The sequence below is a fragment of the Phyllopteryx taeniolatus genome, chromosome 3, assembly GCF_024500385.1.
Source record: "Phyllopteryx taeniolatus isolate TA_2022b chromosome 3, UOR_Ptae_1.2, whole genome shotgun sequence".
Taxonomy (NCBI): Eukaryota; Metazoa; Chordata; class Actinopteri; order Syngnathiformes; family Syngnathidae; genus Phyllopteryx; species Phyllopteryx taeniolatus.
The window spans coordinates 29,822,062-29,840,816 of record NC_084504.1 but is presented as its reverse complement, the minus strand read 5'-3'; the positions used below and the strand labels follow the sequence as shown (position 1 = coordinate 29,840,816).

General features: G+C 44.0%; 1 protein-coding gene across 13 annotated transcripts in view; it reads left to right on the top strand.

The window, feature by feature from the left end:
* Positions 1 to 18,755, top strand: part of ank1a (ankyrin 1, erythrocytic a) — a 67,580-nt gene that overhangs the window by 28,397 nt on the left and 20,428 nt on the right. For 10 of the 13 annotated variants that reach the window (XM_061768446.1, XM_061768445.1, XM_061768444.1 and 7 more), the window contains 22 exons: positions 9,111 to 9,212; positions 11,557 to 11,655; positions 12,173 to 12,271; positions 12,467 to 12,565; positions 12,747 to 12,932; positions 13,007 to 13,105; positions 13,616 to 13,714; positions 13,789 to 13,887; positions 14,051 to 14,248; positions 14,641 to 14,739; positions 14,824 to 14,922; positions 15,044 to 15,142; positions 15,398 to 15,595; positions 15,679 to 15,777; positions 15,847 to 15,945; positions 16,035 to 16,232; positions 16,320 to 16,418; positions 17,307 to 17,405; positions 17,964 to 18,062; positions 18,128 to 18,220; positions 18,314 to 18,386; positions 18,535 to 18,555. In XM_061768446.1, coding sequence (XP_061624430.1) covers positions 9,111 to 9,212; positions 11,557 to 11,655; positions 12,173 to 12,271; positions 12,467 to 12,565; positions 12,747 to 12,932; positions 13,007 to 13,105; positions 13,616 to 13,714; positions 13,789 to 13,887; positions 14,051 to 14,248; positions 14,641 to 14,739; positions 14,824 to 14,922; positions 15,044 to 15,142; positions 15,398 to 15,595; positions 15,679 to 15,777; positions 15,847 to 15,945; positions 16,035 to 16,232; positions 16,320 to 16,418; positions 17,307 to 17,405; positions 17,964 to 18,062; positions 18,128 to 18,220; positions 18,314 to 18,386; positions 18,535 to 18,555 — 2,455 coding nt within the window. Of the gene's footprint in view, positions 1 to 2,873; positions 3,394 to 9,110; positions 9,213 to 11,556; positions 11,656 to 12,172; positions 12,272 to 12,466; positions 12,566 to 12,746; positions 12,933 to 13,006; positions 13,106 to 13,615; positions 13,715 to 13,788; positions 13,888 to 14,050; positions 14,249 to 14,640; positions 14,740 to 14,823; positions 14,923 to 15,043; positions 15,143 to 15,397; positions 15,596 to 15,678; positions 15,778 to 15,846; positions 15,946 to 16,034; positions 16,233 to 16,319; positions 16,419 to 17,306; positions 17,406 to 17,963; positions 18,063 to 18,127; positions 18,221 to 18,313; positions 18,387 to 18,534; positions 18,556 to 18,755 lie in introns of those variants that run through there. The other 3 variants (XM_061768447.1, XM_061768448.1, XM_061768443.1) reach the window with 3 other exon arrangements.

The window sequence follows — 18,755 nt, the reverse complement described above, 5'->3', positions numbered from 1 at the left end:
AATCTGCCAGCCCTGTGTCACCCGATGGAAAAATAGGAAGTCGAACAAACGCTCTTTTGGGGCACTGGTCAACCTCCGTGACAAACAACGGCAATAGAAACGATCTGTTTCTGTCACCATCCTAAAGCTACGCAGGCAATTTTCATACACATTTAAAAACGAGTCGACTACTGTTAATATCAAGACAAGGTTTTAGGTGATGTGATCTGTTCATGCACCAACTGTCGCTTGATGTTAACTAAGCAGTGACAGCAGTTTTGTGCAACTTGGTGAGAAATTCTGAGCTTTGACTTTTGTTTCCTGCTCTATTCTTGTAGTTTGCAACATTACTGTCGGTAATCACATATATATACATATATATATATATATATATATAATAATAATAGATTCAAATTTGTACAGTGTACTATACATGAGCAAAATATTATTCATAGGGAAATGGGTGTAGCCCAATGACATCACTTCAAATCATACCCTAATGTGTGCAGTGTTCATCAAAAGCAACTTTACTCAGTTTGAGTACACTGCCTGAAATATACGCCTTGGATGCATTTGGATGATTGCTAATTGCTGCATTATGTTAACATGGTGTATGCGTGTATTTTATACTTGCATGCATTCACCCTAGGTTTGTATGTGTGTGCAGGTTTAAGGGTCCGTGAGAGCGTGCATTTTTGAATGTGTATGTTTGTGTGAGACAGCAGTGAGTACTCCAATGTCCATCTTGGTTATTATTGGCAAATTAATGTTATATTATGCCTCATTTGCTCTGATTGATTCGAAGGTAGCTTATTTTTATTTTATTTTTGTCCAATGTCGCGCTCATATTGGCGAGGCAACCGAGCATTTTCCTGCAGAAGTAGCCGGTACTAACTGTTTGTTAATGGAAATCAACATAAATGCATTAGATATTTTTAGTTATTTAGATTTGAATTAAGAAAGATCTGTGGAATAATGTCTGAATGGGCCCTGTTCGCTGAGAGGTGAGAAACGAGCTGACTCGGCGTTTGGGTTACATGGTCCCTTTACACTGTGGGGGGGGGGGAAAAAAGATACAACTGAAACTTCTACCATTCATTAAAGCTAACAGCTTCTCGTGTTATCCTTTCATTTATGTCTTCTTTTAATTTACAAGCTAAACACGTATATGCACAGAAATATAGTGTTGTGGTTTAATGAGATGAAGGAATAAATGTTAAATAAATAGGATGTACCAATATTTCTGAGCAGATCCTGCCAACACATTCCCACTTGTGAGTGATGACTCTATTCCTTGTTTGAAAGAGTTTATGTTGTCAGATCGTGCTCAGTTTTTTCTTTTTCTGTCCTCCGACACTATTTCCCATCTCTGCCTTTCCATGAATGGAAGTCTGGACCAGCGGTGACACATTTCATGCCATCTCTTTCCTTCTATTGGCTTTATTCATATGTGTAATATTTCTAACACCTTGATTTTGTCTCCCACAGGTCAAGCTGGCTTTGCGAATTTATTGAAGCCTTTCTGTATTCACTGCCATATAAAGTATGTATAACGCTGTGCTCTAACATGTAAACTTTCTGTTGTGTAAGCATTACTTTTTTTTTTTTTTTTTTATCCTTTCCAATCCGTGGCGGGCTTAATGTTGAGTTTGTGTATGCCTGTGCGCGCTATTTAAAGCTGCTGCTGCAGCCAAATTGGTGCAGACTATGTCCCTGACACCGCGTGCCGTTACGACAAATGGAGCAAATGTTGATTCATTTGGTATTATATCACAACAAAGGCTTGTCCGAGTGTGAAAGCATATATTCCTTATTCTCAGAGATGCTGTTGGCAGCGGTGCAATATCTAGCAAAAGGAGTCTTGACAAGTTGAGGAAAGACAGCTGACAAAGGGCCATTATTTATGTTGATTCTTCTCTTTCGCTGGTCTGGCACCTCAGGACAAAGGCAATATAGCGGCTACAAGCAGCACACGTGGACAGCCGAAGCCCTTTATCCTGTCAACAAGGCGGACCCGACGTCGAGTGCAAGAGGGCACGTCTGTCCCGAATCTAAATCAATTCTGCCACCAAACTGGAGTGTGTCTGGATTTATATCGGCTTCCCTAAAACGAGTTGCCTTAGCTACACGTTGTGGAGCGTGTTAACAGATTGGTGAGAAGCTATCATTCTTTTTCTCGGATGGACCGTATGGAGCTACCGCACACGGAGACTGTGGAGGTTTATTTCAGAGAGTTCCAGGAGTTTTATAGCGACGGAACGACAGTACAATTTGTCATGCATTGTTATTATTTTTGTATCTATTTAAGTGTTATCTTCTTCTTGGGACACATCCAGCACCATTTTCCATTGCTTTTAAAAAGCGTGGAGCGGATCGAAGTCCCACGTAATGTTTTTGCTCAGGTCACAGTCCAGTGCGACTGAGTTGTATGTAGCCTCCTTTCTACATAGCCCCCCGCCCCCTCTGTCCTCTCTCCTACAGCATTTATCTCTCTGCATGGTTTTGGCAGCGATGTGCTTTTCCCAGCATTTAGCCAGGAGAGGCAGAGAGGAGGGGAGAGGTAGAGAAAAGAAGGCCTTTTCAACACGGGAATGACGGACGCTTTATTAAAGGAGGCAGGGCCTTTTGAGAGGCTGGCCCCCTTTATACCCCCCCCCCCTTCCTCACAACCCAAGTGTCTGGACCATTGTCATGGGGTGGTGGCTGGTGGCAGCAACCCCCTCACCAAGCGCTTTGTCACTGTAAGTCACCTCACTAACTGAAACAGATCTGCGATACCCCCCCCCCAAAAGAAAAACACCCACAGCTACTCTATTTTGGTCTATTTATTGTCCGTGAACAAATGATTGTGTGGCTGTCACAAAACATACAGGAGATGCAGAGATGGGCGTGACGTGGGGAAAGACAGGACAAGAGAAAGGAGGGATAAAGTGGAGGTGAATCCTGAATGGTGGGTTCGGGTTTGTGAGGTAGAGAGCAGAGCGGGAGGCTGGAAGATGGCAAGATGGCACGGTTACGACTCAAAGATTTAGGTGGAAATTTCCCCGGGCAAAACAGAAATATTTCCCATCGAGGATGCTCGGAAGGAAGGAGATTCTTGTGGCGGGTTTGGGGTGCTCGTTGGTTTTTGGCTGCTAGTGAAATGTGCGTCTTTAGATACAGGCAACATTCCTGCAGAGATAAAACCCTGGGCCCCCTCACCCCGCCCTCCCCCGTCTCTCCACCCACCGAACTGGGTCCGGCTTACTCAAGTGTGTGCGCCTGTGCGGGGGTGTGTGCCCGTGTTTACGTGCCCTGCGTGGTGGCACTCGCAGGGGGGCAATTGGAAAGACATCTTTCAGTTTGGGAGAAACAGAACGTAAGAAAGACAGCGGAGGGCCAACAGGCATGCCAGCCAAGACCGTCACTTTCGGAGTGAGTACTGCAAACGTTTCACTTCTCCTCTTCTGCACTGTAACATCTCTCTCTCTCTCTCACTCTCTCTCTCACTCTCTCTCCTTCTCTCTCTCTCTCTCCGTCTCTCTATCTTTCTCTCACATGCTTCATGAGGTTTTTGGGCCGTATATTCCTATGGTCACCAAAACATTTTCTCAGATAAGCACCTGCTAGTAGTCCACTTATATTAACTTTGGAGTTTTCAGCTTTTATTAATTTGATCCACCAGCTATTAATATAAACGCATGTTTGTTTCAGTCTACTTTTTGACAGATTGCGTCTGTCTTTACTCCCAAATACTGTGTTTCCCATCCTCAACTCACCTTGTTTCATTGCCCTCAGAAAGCACAAGGGACACAAAAGTGTACACAGAGTAGCCATTAAAAGCATGAGCCAAGTTATTAGTTAAGCGCTCACTCAAAAAGAGGGAGTTGTTGATAAAAACGTTATTTAAATGGGACATTGCGACATTGCTTTCCAGCTTGATCGCTTGGGATTATCTATGCAAGTTTGCTGTATGTGCCTCAAAGATTAGTGCGCATGAGAGAGAATGTGTGCTGTGTTGTTTTCCCCTCTTAATCTTGTTTTTGACTCCTCTTGTTCCTCTGTTTGATTTTCCATTTGTATGATGTCAACCGGGATTAGCTAGGGTAAGTAAACTGGAGGCCCGTAGGCTGATTAGCTGGTCAATTAATTAAACCCTTTCAGAGTAACTTTACTGGACACTTTAGGAACTTTATAATCCAGAGAACCAACAGAGAGACACCACCACCAACAGCCAAGCCTTGCAGATTGCATGCAAGTCTTTTGAGTTAAGGAGAAGAAGAAATGTCACTCTTTGCAGGTCTGAAAATAAATTGAGGCCAATTACCACTGTGGCACTTAACTGTAATATAATATTTAGTTCCATTAATTCATCAGCGTCAGAGGGATAAATGAATCGTTTCATTTGACATTCGTAGAATAGCAGTAGTTGTCACACTTCAATGTCGGACTAGTTTTCAAATGTATCTTTCTTCGCCTCTGCAAATATCCACTGAGAATATCCATGTGTTTATACATTCTAGCATTAATCCTCAAAGCTTCACTGATGATGTATTATTGTGACATTTCTTACATGATAGCTGCCGTTGTTGTTTTACTTTACTGGGAAATCCTGTTGGCAAGCGCAAACTGATGCATTTTGTTTATTCACACTCATGATATAACCGAGGCAGCGCAATGCATTGAGCTTGGCCATTATAAGATAACGATGCGTACCTAATTAGAGCTGCTATGCGCGCGGTGTTTACCATATATCTCCTGTTCCTGAGCTCCAAACACTACGGCTTTACGCTACATGGTCATCCACTTAATGGGCGACAATAACCATGACAATCTCATCCGTAAGCACAGTGGAGAAAGTAAATAATAAAGATCGAGAAGATTTGTCGTCATTTTATTGAGCACAGATTTCCATAGCTCGACAGACGTGTCGATTGAAGCATTGTAACCGTTTCATAGGAGTGCTCGCCCTCTTCCTGTAAATGTGCCCAACGCGGAGCGGTCCCACGGGCCTCCATCCGACTGAGTCAACACTCACTACATCTCGGTATCCGGAAGCGGCTCGCTTGCCTGCCCAATCTGATGGATCAGCCTGAGAGACGAAAACACAGATGCAGTGGCTAAAGGGGAAAAGGCCCGAGAAAGAAAATCAATGTATTGAACAAATGCAAGTCAGCAGAAAAAGGATGATGAAAGAGCTGTTTAAGTACTCTGCAGGAATTTCCATATCCGTTGCTCAACGTTCCTGTAAATTGTATGAAAACTCCCCGATCGCATTCTGTTGGGGTTCATCTGGATGATACTTTTCAGGTTGATTGGTTGTATGTGCACGTTCATATTGTAAATTACTAAACCCCTTTAACAAATCGTGGTGGGACTCCACAGCTGTATGATTTAGGCTTAGTGCTTTTAATAGAAAAAAGAAAGGTGAGAGTAAATATAGCAAAAGCGAGTGCTTTTATGATTATTATTATGAGCTAAACTAAGCTAATCCATTTCCCGGATGTTTGGCAGCGATATTATCGCATTGAGCTACAGGACTTGGCTCTCCGTTGCACTGGTAACACGGTCCGAGTTTAATTCCTAACGGTTTTATGACTCAGCCTATGCCGTCTAATGATTACCATCAAATGCGTCCGCTTGAAGGCACACAACTAAAAGAGCTGATAGGGAAAGTTCCTTCTTGCCACTGTTGTGCGACTTTGATCGTAGCAGCACGTTTTGTATTTTGAATAATTGCAAGAGACGAATGAGAAATGTGCTTAGACTTTGGAAGCACCGCGAGAGCCATTCGAAGCCCACTGAAAACACACACCGCGGTGTCTTCTCCAATCCAAATGTCTACGATTACACGGCTTTTGCATCTTGCAAATTGGATTCCATTATCTTGTATAATTGACTGTGCTTCTCTGCGTACTCTCCCAGCAACACAATTGAGGCTTTGTAAAACCGGCGATTCCTCAGACGTAGTCGTCCATTTCACAGGAAGGCAAGGATGTTGATCCCGCGCACACATGCACACAAACACGGAGCTTTCAAACACTGCAGAGGGGGGTGATGTCATTCTGACTGCTGCAGCACCAGCAGAGCAGAAAGAAGGTGGTGGGGGGTTCGTAGCAGTCCGTTTTCGGCAAGAAGAATTTTAGCCTCCAGTGTGAGTGCAAGAAGTACATTTTGCCTTCTCTTACTCCGAGCACATCATCATTAGCATTACTCAACCGCGCACGACGGCAATGTCGCTCTTGTTTACTGTGGCGCCGCGGAGCAGGTTATTGTGTCTTGTTTCTTTTCCTACAAATAGAATGATTTATTGTCTCCCCAGCGCTTTGCAGTGTGAAGCGCGTCCTTTGCCTGGGAATAATCAGGGAGCAACACATTCATCTCAATCATGCCGTGGTGTCCCAGCAAACGTAGCAGAAAGACCATTTTTGAAAAAAAAAAAAAAAAAAAAAAAAAAACCTTAACAGGGTGTTGCAAGTTTTGGAATTGGGTGGAGTTCATCCATCCTTATCTCAATGCACACACACATTTGTTTGACGCAAGCAGATACACGCATATACGAAAATGCTTTACTTTTGGTGAGAAAGTGCGTTTGTCATTAACGTGATATTAACATTCAGCTCTGTTAGCAAGCTGTGTCATGAACCCTTATGTGTGTTTTGTGTGTGTGTGTGTGTGTGTGTGTCTCCAGGGTGTCTCCATGGCTGATGTGTGTCTGCATCAGCTGTGCTCGCTCCCGCAGTGATGACAGGATGTTTCTGGTGTCACCATGGCACTTTTCAAACATTTCATGCAACAGAATACCGGCCTGTTGTCCTTAGTGCATTTTATAGCTTAGAACAAAAAAAAAAACCTAACAAGTTAGATTAACAAAACCAGTTTTACTGACCTTAGTTGTGGGCAGCACGCAAAAGCTCGCCCTCCATTTTCGCCCCTTGCAAAGTGTCTTCATGTTGCGACGACTTGTTTTTACTAGTTTCTTTGAGTTGTGTATTGTACTCTGCATGCAAAAACAATTTGCGGGATCTTCAAAAGGAAGATCGCAGTTGTTTGTTGTGGTCTCAAGTCTAGATGCAGGTGTGTCCGAATACACTCCAAAAACTCAAAGTCTTACTGAGAATATTTGTATATTATTTCTAGTCAAAAGTCTCAAAACTAATCTGATGACACTTAAAAGAAGATTCATCACCTAAACAAGTAAATTATTTGTAAACTATTTTCACTTGTTTCAAGCTCATTTTTACTTGAAATAAGTAGAAAAAAAATAGTTTTTTTCTTTGTCCACTGGGATTTTTTTTTCTACTTATTTTAAGAAAAACAATGAGTTTGAAGCAAGTGAAAATTGTCTAGAAAACAAGTTACTTTTTATGGGAAGAGTCTCATTTGAATTAGTTTTGACTGGAATGGAGACAAATATTATTGGCGAGGTTTTGAGTTATTTTGCAGTGTAAGAATGGAGGGTTTGTGCATGCGTGTGCGTGTGTGAGTTTTTGTTTTCTTGCGTGCGTGCGTGTGTGCGTGACAATGAGCTGTCTGGATGTTGGTGTCTGATCACCTTCTCCAAAAGGAAAGACATTAGAGATTCCATTCAGATGGGAGGCATGCATCCTTAAGGCAACTCGGCAACTGTGTAAGTAATGCGGAGACACTCGTTCGACCGATCCAGATTGAATAAACCATAATGTTTCTTCAACTTACATTTTCTTTTCTTTTCTTTTTTCTTTTTCGAAACATGGTTGTTGTTCAATTTCGGAGCGAGTGAAAATTTGTCAGAGTGACTGACTCAGGCAAGTGGCTCAGCAGGGGCACACAAAAGAGCCCAATTGATGTCGCTCTAAAAGCTTCATTTTGAACTATCTGCCGAGAGGAACTGTTGGTATATATTTTGTCAGGAACAAGGAGTGCATTGTGCATGCAATTAATCCAGGAAGTATTTTAGCTGGAAACAGCTTTTTCTTTTTGACTTTCTTTTTTCATGTGCAATCACTCCAGCTTAGTTTTTTTTTTTTTTTGGAAAGTGACCTCTCTCTTTTGCACAGTGCTTTGCCATTAGAGTCATGCTGAGGCTACGTTGTGTCGTTTGTTGCCATGCCTCTGCTTAAGGCATGTGGATCCTTTCACTTTTTTTTTTTTTTTTACTCAAGCTCACTGCCTCTGTCAAAAGAGGACCAACGAACTGCAACAATAGATAACACAGCTTAAGGCACTGTGGTTTGAAGTTGAAATGGGGGGGGGGGGGGGGGGGGGGCAGCTTTAGCGGTGCGTGTGATGTAGCATTCGGCGTCGTTCTGTCAGAATAAATGCATTGCTGAATGTACAGTTTTGATGACCAGTGTGTTTACATGGATAGTCAAATGGAGAGGAGAAGATTATGCAAATGAGGTGAGAAGGTGCAGACTTCGACGCAGTCGGGTTTCTCTCCGTGACGTTCTCGCTTCTGCTCGTGAGGGGCTACATGAGTGATCATGTTTGAGCAGCGCCCCCACTTGCTCGGGAGCCGAATGAACACGGGGCACATGAGAAAAAGTATGCAATGTATTTTTCCTCACCGTGAGTTGGCGTTGCTTTAACAGATAACAGATATGTCATGCAACTGTCAGCGCAGTGACAAATGAGACGGGACTAAAGTTGGGTTTGCTTTGGGATGGCCCTCCATTATTTGCATTTTCAAAAATTTTCATTGCACCCCTCTTACTGGGGTGCCAACGTCAATGATACAGTATGATAAACGGTTAGGGTGGGAAGGATTGTGCAGATCACAAACGAAGCAAAGAAACATCCACATGCCATCATGGAAGATCACAAATTGCCAGCCCGGAAACAACAACAACACAATTAGTTTGCTTTTCCATTAAGCGTCCATTGGACTATCCCGCTTGATGGAATCGTGGCTTTAGGTCACCTGCACATCTATTAATACACTTGCTTGTCAGTGCAGATGTTTTTTTTAAAATGCACTACCAAAAAAAAAGAAATAAAATAAAATAAAATAAAATCTAAAGCGAGGAGTGAAATGGGTGGAAAGATAATGAACAGTCCCCATCCTTAACCCAACTGTTTTTCTGTATTTCCCTCTTTATTCCTCTTCTTTGTGCGTCCTTTACTTTACCCCGCGTTCCTCCCTCCTTTCCTTTTGTCCGCTGTGTTTGCAGACAGATGCTGGCAACAGTTTTCTCCGAGTGGCCCGTTCTGGCAACCTGGACAAGGCCCTGGAACATATTAAGAATGGCATTGATATCAATACAGCCAATCAGGTGAGAGGGCTGCTGCAGGAGCTCCATTTTCAGGATGTGATCATAATGAGAAACGAAGGCAGCTCCTTGCGTGTATAATTCCACTTTCAAATGCTGAGAAGAGAAATGACCTCGAGGATGTGACTAGCTGGATTGTTGACTCGGTCATCTCTGCATTCACTGTCGATGTACCGTATTTTGGATTGAAATCTTAAGTGTGCATGACGTGTGAGTTAATCCATGTGCTGTTATAGTTGTTTGTGCCTGTTCACTCTGCCGTGTACTGTAAATGCATGCTCAGGCCTGCGGGGCAGGTAATAAATGGGCAAATGGTGTCTTCTTTGCTCCACCTCTTTCATGCTGCATCCTTTTCTCTGGCGCTTGCTCTCCGAGGTAATTGGCCCTCTGCTGCCCTCGAGCGCTCGAAAACGTGACCCAAAGAAAACGTGATGTGTGTGTATGAGGACCGTCACACTTTGTCACGGTCTGTCCTCAGCAACATGTCATTCTTTATGTAGACTTCAACACAGGCACCTCATAACAAAGTCATAACAGCTCACCTCTCCGCTGTGATGAAGCAATACACCCAATGGAAAAGAGACATTCATAATACAACTAGCTACCGTTCAAAGCTGTCCTTTGACAATGCCGTCCGTCTCATTTGAAATTGTAATTCCAAAGTGTGACGCTGTTACTTTTGTTGCTGTGAAGTCCCTGTAAAGTGAAAATTCATGTACGTTTGGCACACCACTGAGACGTTAACAATCCTGCCAAATTTGAATGATTAAAAAAATCGCCAAGTACATAAAATGAGGCTTCAAAACTGTGAAAATACAAGCCGTTCCCCTCCACTTTCAGACGCTGTGGGTGCGTCCGCTGACTGTGCTGAAACCACGCCCGGCACAACTGTCAATCAAATACTACTTCTTCGCCCTGGAAAAATAGAGCATCTTTCATACGTCCGCACATAATTACGTTTGAGCCACAAAAACAAGTGGACACACCAGCTAGAAACCCCCGCCCACACGCTCGCTATTATGTCAGACTTTTAAAACGTTTTTTTTTACCTTGCTCTTCAGTCTTCTCTACTTGACATGCGCACACTCAAGGCCGACATCGAGGCACTCTAAAGCGGCCATGCCATCCCAAAGCCCTGGTCCACAAACAGGCTGTCAAGTCAGACTTTTCAAACAAACCCCCCCCCCCAGATGAGAGCGTGCACTCACAGCCGACAATGAGGCGCTCTAAAGCGGCCACGCCAGCAGACTAATCCACAGGGAAGATGCATTTTTGGGGTGAAAGCTTACCTCGCTAGCTAACTGCACATCGCACCACTGATGAGCAAAGGCGCTCAAGCTCTTACATAGTGGGGGAGGGGCGACACCTGCCAGATGCCAAAGTGCGTCATCGGGCGCCGTGTTAGCCGCGCCACATTAGTCTGTTTTTAGCAATTATTTTTGAACATGTATAATGCGTTTAGTAACAAATCTCTGAATTCACTTTACAGGGTCTTTAAAGTCATCTTCTCCCACATTCCTTCTTTACTGGATGCAGGCGACTTCTTTGGTTTTAAGTTTTCATGTCAGAGGTCCAGTCCAGATGCCAGTGACACAAATTGACAAGAACTGCTGATTGTGACTGATGCATTAGCGATGTAATGTTTTTGGTCCGGGGGGGGTCGAAACTGTGGTGGTGGTTTTAGAACAGCTTGCTAACCCGCACACTGCTTCACTCCTGCTCTGCTCTTGTTATGTTTTCCTTTCTCTCGCAACCCAACAACAGCCTCTCGCTCAGTGTCAGTGTGCTGTTTTGTTTTGTTTTGTTTTGTTTTTCAATTCGCCCTCATTTTTTTTTTTTTCCCCTCCCTTGTCACACCCTCTCCTGAGTTTGCAGTCGAGTGATGGTCTGCTGTGGTCTCTCCACTCAGAGGAATAATATCAGTGGTGTGGGAAAGGTCCAACCTCACATGTCCTGTGCGGCTGAAGGAAGGCTGTGTGAGGTCAGACCTATCCCACACGGCTTGTATTCTTCCCAGCCACGAGACCAGCGGCCCGCCATCTCGCTCCAGTCCGCCGCCGCCGCCCGCTCCTTCTCCTGCCATTATCATCAATCAAATGAAAATGGTTTCATTCTCATTTTCATCTTTGTAGACTTTGTTTTATGCTAATGATCTGTGCTGTCCTGTGTAAGTATTGGCCTGCTCTGATTTGCGATTGTTACAGCTTCTGTGTCAACGAAGCACAGTTTTATCACACGTGGTTTATACTCCGCGCGTGCGTGCGTGTGGATACTTGACGGCATTATGACTTGTTGATTAGGGCATCATTGTGTAATGCCTTCACTATCAAAATGATTTTCCCCTCAGAATGGGCTCAACGGGCTTCATCTTGCGTCAAAAGAAGGCCACGTCAAAATGGTGCTGGAATTACTTCACAACGGAATTGTACTGGAGACCACTACGAAGGTAATACAACCCAACAGGAGTCTGTCCACACCAATGCCATTTTCCATAATCAGTCAAAATGAATTTGACATGCAGGACAAGTGTTAATAGCAATCCTTACACTGTTATTTTAGCGAATCAGAAGCGGAAAGAAGTCTTGCAATGACAATAAAAACGATGGCATAGCTATTAAAAGCTGTAGCATACATTGTGAAGTTCCTTTTAAATTCCACATTTTTAATCAAAATGATTTTGAATTAAATAAAAGAAGTGAAAAGGTACGTGGTGAAAAATGTGCTAAACGTTTGGTAGTGAATACTTACCATAATAAATCAGTTGTTTTGCTCGTGCTTACCAATGCCAAAGATTCAGAGAAGGAAGACAATTAAAAAGGAGAAACAACATTATTAGCAAGCCCTAATCCTTACATGTCAGAATATTTTCTCCACCTCCAGTATGTGATGTGAGCATCCAGAAAGACCAAAGTTGTGTCACTGTCGCGGTGTACTCTTGTTACCTTGTATCTGCGCTTCCCCAGAAAGGAAACACGGCGCTGCACATTGCGGCCCTGGCCGGGCAGGAGCAGGTGGTCGCAGAGCTGGTGAACTACGGGGCCAACGTCAACGCTCAGTCCCAGGTGAGGCCCCGTGCTGTGTACGCTTTCCCCCAGCTGTGAAACCATTGTACTGTACTGACAGTAGCGATGTTCACATGTGTCTTTGTGCCGATATTTTTGTTTATTGGTGTGCATCCCTTGTGTGTGTATCTGTAACTTTCTATCTTGCATTTGGCATCTCTGCTGTGTGTGTGTGTGTGTGTATTTCTGAGACAGAAGGGTTTCACTCCACTCTACATGGCTGCACAAGAAAACCATCTAGAGGTTGTGAAGTTTCTTCTGGAGAACGGGGCTAATCAGAGCATTCCAACTGAGGTACCAAAGAGCAAGAGATGTTTTCAACCAGGAATCTGACAAATCCCCTCGATCCTATCCCGCCGATCCTGACTCGTTGTCATTCCATCGTGTTGTGTGCTCATCAGCTGTCACCGCTGACACTTGTCTAATTGTCTCTGCGCGCTCAGCCTGCCTTCTGAGTGTCTGCTCTCTGCTGCAGGATGGATTCACTCCTCTGGCGGTGGCTTTACAGCAGGGCCATGAAAATATCGTAGCCCTGCTCATCAACTACGGCACCAAGGGGAAGGTCCGCCTCCCCGCGCTGCACATTTCGGCACGCAATGACGATACACGCACAGCTGCGGTTCTTCTGCAGAATGACCCAAACCCTGATGTGCTCAGCAAGGTATGTTGTGCTGCTGGTGTTAACATCATCCATTTCATGAATGACAGTTAAGTACCGCTCGGGGGTTCTTGCAGACTGGATTCACACCCCTCCACATTGCTGCACACTATGAAAACTTGAACGTTGCTCAACTTCTTCTCAACAGAGGAGCCAATGTCAATTTCACCCCGAAGGTATGAAATTACTATTCAGTCAACTCCAGTTTATCTTGGGAGATAAAACCGAGTTTCACCCGTTTCCCCCGATACATTTAAACTTATTAAAACCCGCTTAAACTTGTTAAAAAGTTCTTCCTAAAGTACATGTATTCCTTAGCGCTTGTTCCCCCGCTCGCATTTCTCCAAATATGAGGCAAAGCGCGCTTGAATAAAGCGGTTTATTCCTCACTCCTATTTGAAGTTTACTGTAAAACTGACACGAAAAAACAAACAAGTATAAGACATTCCATATTTAAACACCAAAATATTCAAAGAAATCAATTTTGTACAACAAAAACTTAATGCTAACATACGGTATAATGCAAAATACCACAGCATCGATGAAGATAATGTTCCACTTTCAAACAAGTGCCCCTTTTACACAAATACAAACCGAGCGTACGGCAATACTCTCAGGTGTATACAATATTCTCTCTGCTCTGTAGTTTGACGGGTCGGGTACCTTTTCTTTTTTTATATATGTAGAACGGCATCACCCCATTGCACATCGCATCTCGACGGGGAAATGTGATCATGGTCCGACTCCTCCTCGACAGGGGGGCGCAAATAGATGCCAAGACCAAGGTGCAGCATCTTCTAACAGTCTTGCATTCACTCCGTGCTTTTCACCGGCAATAATAGATACTGTCTCTCACCAGGATGAGCTCACTCCTCTGCACTGTGCAGCGAGAAATGGTCACGTCAGAATCATAGAAATTCTTCTTGACAACGGGGCCCCCATCCAGGCCAAGACCAAGGTATTCTAGCTTGAGTCAGCAACATTTCTGACCTTTTGGGAAAGCAAAAGAAAACCGAAATCACTGAATTTCTGCGATTGTCCTGCCAAGTCCAATGTCAAACAAGCAACAATCTCTCTGCTGTTTTGCAAGGGAATTGAACGTCAACATTTGTGTTTTGCAGAATGGCCTGTCTCCGATCCACATGTCGGCACAGGGGGACCACGTAGACTGCGTCAAGCAGCTTCTGCAGTACAACGCAGACATTGATGACATCACGCTGGACCACCTGACACCTCTTCACGTGGCCGCACATTGTGGACACCACCGAATGGCAAAAGCTCTGCTGGACAAGGGGGCCAAACCCAACTCTCGAGCGCTGGTCAGTGACCATACGACATGTAATTGCACCATATACTCACCAGCTTTAGCATCAGCTCCAACTGCATAATCAAATGAGATCCAGTGCAAGCGCTTTACAACGTTATTTGCTTTTTACAAAGATGTTTATAATATTTTGGTTATCCTCCAAGCGCTAAAAGAAATGAATATCCAAAACGCCTCTCGGTATACTGCAATCACAAGTGTAAACACATTATTAAGTGAATACCTGTTATTAAAGCGCAGCATGCTATAGTGTGCTTGGCTCCCTTAAAAGTTATATTTATAGCGTACCTAATGAAGTGACTGGTGAGGTTTTGTTTGAATCTGACTTTTCCAACCGCAAATGTATGTATGTTGCGTACGAAAGCTAAATCATCTTCCTGCTTTCAGAACGGCTTTACTCCTTTGCATATTGCGTGCAAAAAGAACCACATGCGCGTGATGGATCTTCTGCTCAAACACGCAGCATCACTCGAGGCTGTGACCGAGGTGAGGTGTCCTGCACGCCAAATTCGCAACATACTGAATACTGTACGCCCGTGGTCCTTCTAAATCGACACTGTTTTTAAATAGTCCGGCTTGACGCCGTTGCATGTGACGTCTTTCATGGGCCACCTCAACATCGTGAAGATCCTGCTGCAGAAAGGAGCGTCGCCCAGCGCTTCTAATGTGGTGCGATATATTATTCAGTTCAGTAAGAGTTGCATTGATGTCGTTGTCGGAAAAGTCATCCAGTACATTTGTGGATTTCCATTGTGTAGTTATTCCATGTCATTTTTGTGTGCGTGGGCAGAAGGTTGAAACCCCCCTCCATATGGCATCCCGGGCAGGACACTTGGAGGTGGCAGAGTTTTTACTACAGAACGCCGCACCGGTGGACGCCAAAGCCAAGGTGGATATTTACACTTCCGTGAGGCTATGCATGGCATTTTAGGCAAAGAGTAAATGCTAAACACTAATCAAAAGCCCCACCTTTAAATATGATTAGAAAAATGAATCACAAATTTGGAATTCCTGGAATCAGTTTCCTCCCCACACACTGAAGCAGCAACTTGACAGTTGTTTTTTTTTGAAGGTGAATATCACAAGGAAGCACCCAATTATGTAACCGAGCACATTTCGAATCATCTCTTGCCACCTTTTCTAGGATGACCAAACACCCCTGCATTGCGCCGCTCGAATGGGCCACAAGGAGATCGTGAAGCTGCTGTTGGAGCACAAAGCCAAACCAAACTCCACAACCACAGCAGGACACACGCCTCTCCACATCGCTGCCCGGGAGGGCCACGCGCAAACCGTGCGCATCCTTTTGGACATGGAAGCACAGCAAACCAAGATGACGAAGGTACGACGTGAAGGCGTGTTTGGTTGTTTCCTGCCTTTCGACTGTCAAAATGAATTTCACAATGTGTTCCCATTGCCCTGTAGAAAGGCTTCACTCCGCTTCACGTGGCTTCCAAGTACGGCAAGGTAGACGTGGCGGAGCTGTTGCTGGAGAGAGGAGCTAACCCTAATGCTGCTGGGAAGGCAAGAAACACAAAGAAACTGTTCAAACGCATTCCATGTTCATGTATTTATCTGTATGTATTCGTTTAGAACGGTCTGACTCCACTGCACGTCGCTGTGCATCACAACAATCTGGATGTTGTCAACCTGCTTGTCAGCAAAGGGGGGTCTCCACACAGTGCCGCCAGGGTAAGGGATAATTAACCACATCCATACAGTACGTGCAATACATGCCACGTGATCATTTTTGCACCCGCATCTTTTTTATTTGCGTTCAGAACGGCTACACCGCCCTGCACATTGCATCCAAGCAGAATCAGATGGAGGTGGCGAGCAGCCTGTTGCAGTATGGAGCTTCGGCCAATGCTGAATCTCTACAGGGCGTCACACCTCTCCACCTGGCCTCGCAGGAAGGACGGCCCGACATGGTCTCTCTGCTCATCTCCAAACAGGCTAATGTCAACCTTGGCAACAAGGCAAGAAGAGCACTTAGAGACATTTGTGTGCATGTCTGATGCAAAGCGTAAATGACTTATTTGTTTCTTCCCCCCCCAACCGTGCAGAGTGGACTGACGCCGCTCCATCTTGTGGCACAGGAGGGACAAGTTGGCATTGCTGACATCTTAGTGAAGCAGGGAGCATCAGTCTATGCAGCCACACGGGTAAGGTTTCGAAAAACGATCTTTTCGGATCAATCAGAAGCCCGATGCGTTCTCTCTAGCAGATTACTGACATGCAGTAGCCTTGACTCGTTACTGTCCACAAGGTCATGGATGTTTTGTCACTAATACCTTTGATGAGACCTGGGAATTAAACAGCCTACATCATCTCTGAGCGGTCCTCATAAAGTAGTATGAAGTCAAAATAAAACAAGATATTGTGGTGTTTTTGTTTATGTGCATTTGTGTGAGCGTTACATCCGAGCAAGAGCAGCAACTTGTGTGTTCAATGTGGCTATATTTAGCTTTGTTTTTAGCTTCTATTTTCAAAAAAAGCGACTAGTGGCAAATCGAGCGACGGTGGCAACAGTGCTCCATATGTTAGCATCTTATTTGCTGCAAGCTGGAGGAGAAATGGAGACTTGTCCTGATAATCATTTGAAATTCCCAACTAAGAATTGCTAGCTAAATTGTGAGTTAAATAGTGCTATCATTTTCATATGTGTATACTTTGTCTTTTTAATATGACTGATGATCATTTTGTCCTTTGATTGTAAAGTAACCACATAAACGCAGCAGTTCGCTTCTTGTTGTCCAGCCATTCAGTAGTTTGCCTAGTTCGCTAAACAACTTGATGTAGTTGGTCACGTATGTATTTCTATTTATTTATAGTCACAAAAAAACATATTTTTACTTTGAAAAATGAATTCTCCATCCATGCCATAGATATTTCCAATTTAGAAGCTAAAAATATATTATGGAACATATTACAATTCATTCGTTAAATAAGCATGAAATAGCTCAACCATAATCGAAGGTGACGTCATTTTGTTCGTTTTCCACTGAGATTTCAGATTAAAAGTCCTGGGTTGTGTAAATGTGTCATCTCAGATGGGCTACACTCCTCTGCATGTAGCGTGTCACTATGGCAACATCAAGATGGTGAAGTTCCTGCTGCAGCAACAGGCCAACGTCAACAGCAAAACACGGGTGAGCGCCCCCTTCTGGTTTGGAATTCATCTGCATAGATGTACATTCGCCAAAAATGCAATTCTAGTACTGCAGCGCCCCAACTGTATTATATACATATGACTATTTATGCATGAAAATGTATTAAATGCACGTTGTGTATATGAAGGATTAATGAAGTGGGTTTTTTTTTTAAATCTACGTATATGCAAATGACGGATGTTGTGGAGGATTTGGCACTAACCTGTACAGGTTTGGAGAAGGTCAGAGTGAATAAAAGTTTTGTCTGGAACACGACCAGGAACATAGTGTCAATTTTAATTATGATATAAAATGCTTGATAAACATAATGTACAGCCAATTCATTCCAATCAAGTTTCTGTGTAAGCGTAAAATAAGCATTGTGTGTAGTCGCACACAAGACAAGCCCTAATAAATGTGCTTTTTACGGAATGGTTGCAAGTGATGTGATGCTTAAAGGGTAGAGATGTAATGCATCATGCTGGGAATAACATCAGCTGTCATTTGCGTATTAATGAAGTAATAAATAAAGCGACGGCGGTTTCTTATCTCGTCTAGCTCGGTTACACGCCCCTGCACCAGGCCGCCCAGCAAGGACACACAGATATTGCGACGCTGCTGCTGAAGCACGGAGCACAGCCCAACGAGACGACAACGGTGAGCACGGCGGCACTTCGTCAAACGTTATCATCGTGTGACGGTCGCGCGTCTCTGTCCGTTAGAATGGGACGTCGGCACTCGCCATCGCCAAGAGGCTGGGCTACATCTCCGTGATTGACGTGCTCAAGCTCGTGACGGAGGACACCGTTTCCATGGTGGGAAGTTTTGACATCTCGGTGCGACGTGAACGTGCACAGTCGTGTAAACAGACTATTTAAATGGCTGTCTCCTTTGTCTGTGGCCTTCAGACCACCACAGAGAAACACCGAATGAGTTTCCCAGAAACAGTGGATGAGATACTGGATGTGTCCGAGGATGAAGGTACGACACCAGAATAGTCAGTTAAATAGCAATATTATTTAACAGGTTCAATGTAAGCTGTATTGAAAAAGCACCACAGTTATTCTGTTTTTTTTTTTGTTTTTTTGTTTTTTTTGTTTTTTTTTTTACTCTTTTGCACCTTTTTTAGGACTTGCACAGCTAACATTAGGTACGCATGTCTTTTTATCTCCATGTGTGCCATTGATACGTTTCTGGAATGAAGTACAGTACATGTGTCCATTTCAAGCTCAGCCTCGCCATTGTTAACGTCTGCTCTCTTGTTTCTGTGCTGGAGTTCACTGTGACGTCCACTCTGGTTTCTCACTGCCATGTGCCCATTAGCAACACTGTCTGTGACCTTTTGATGTC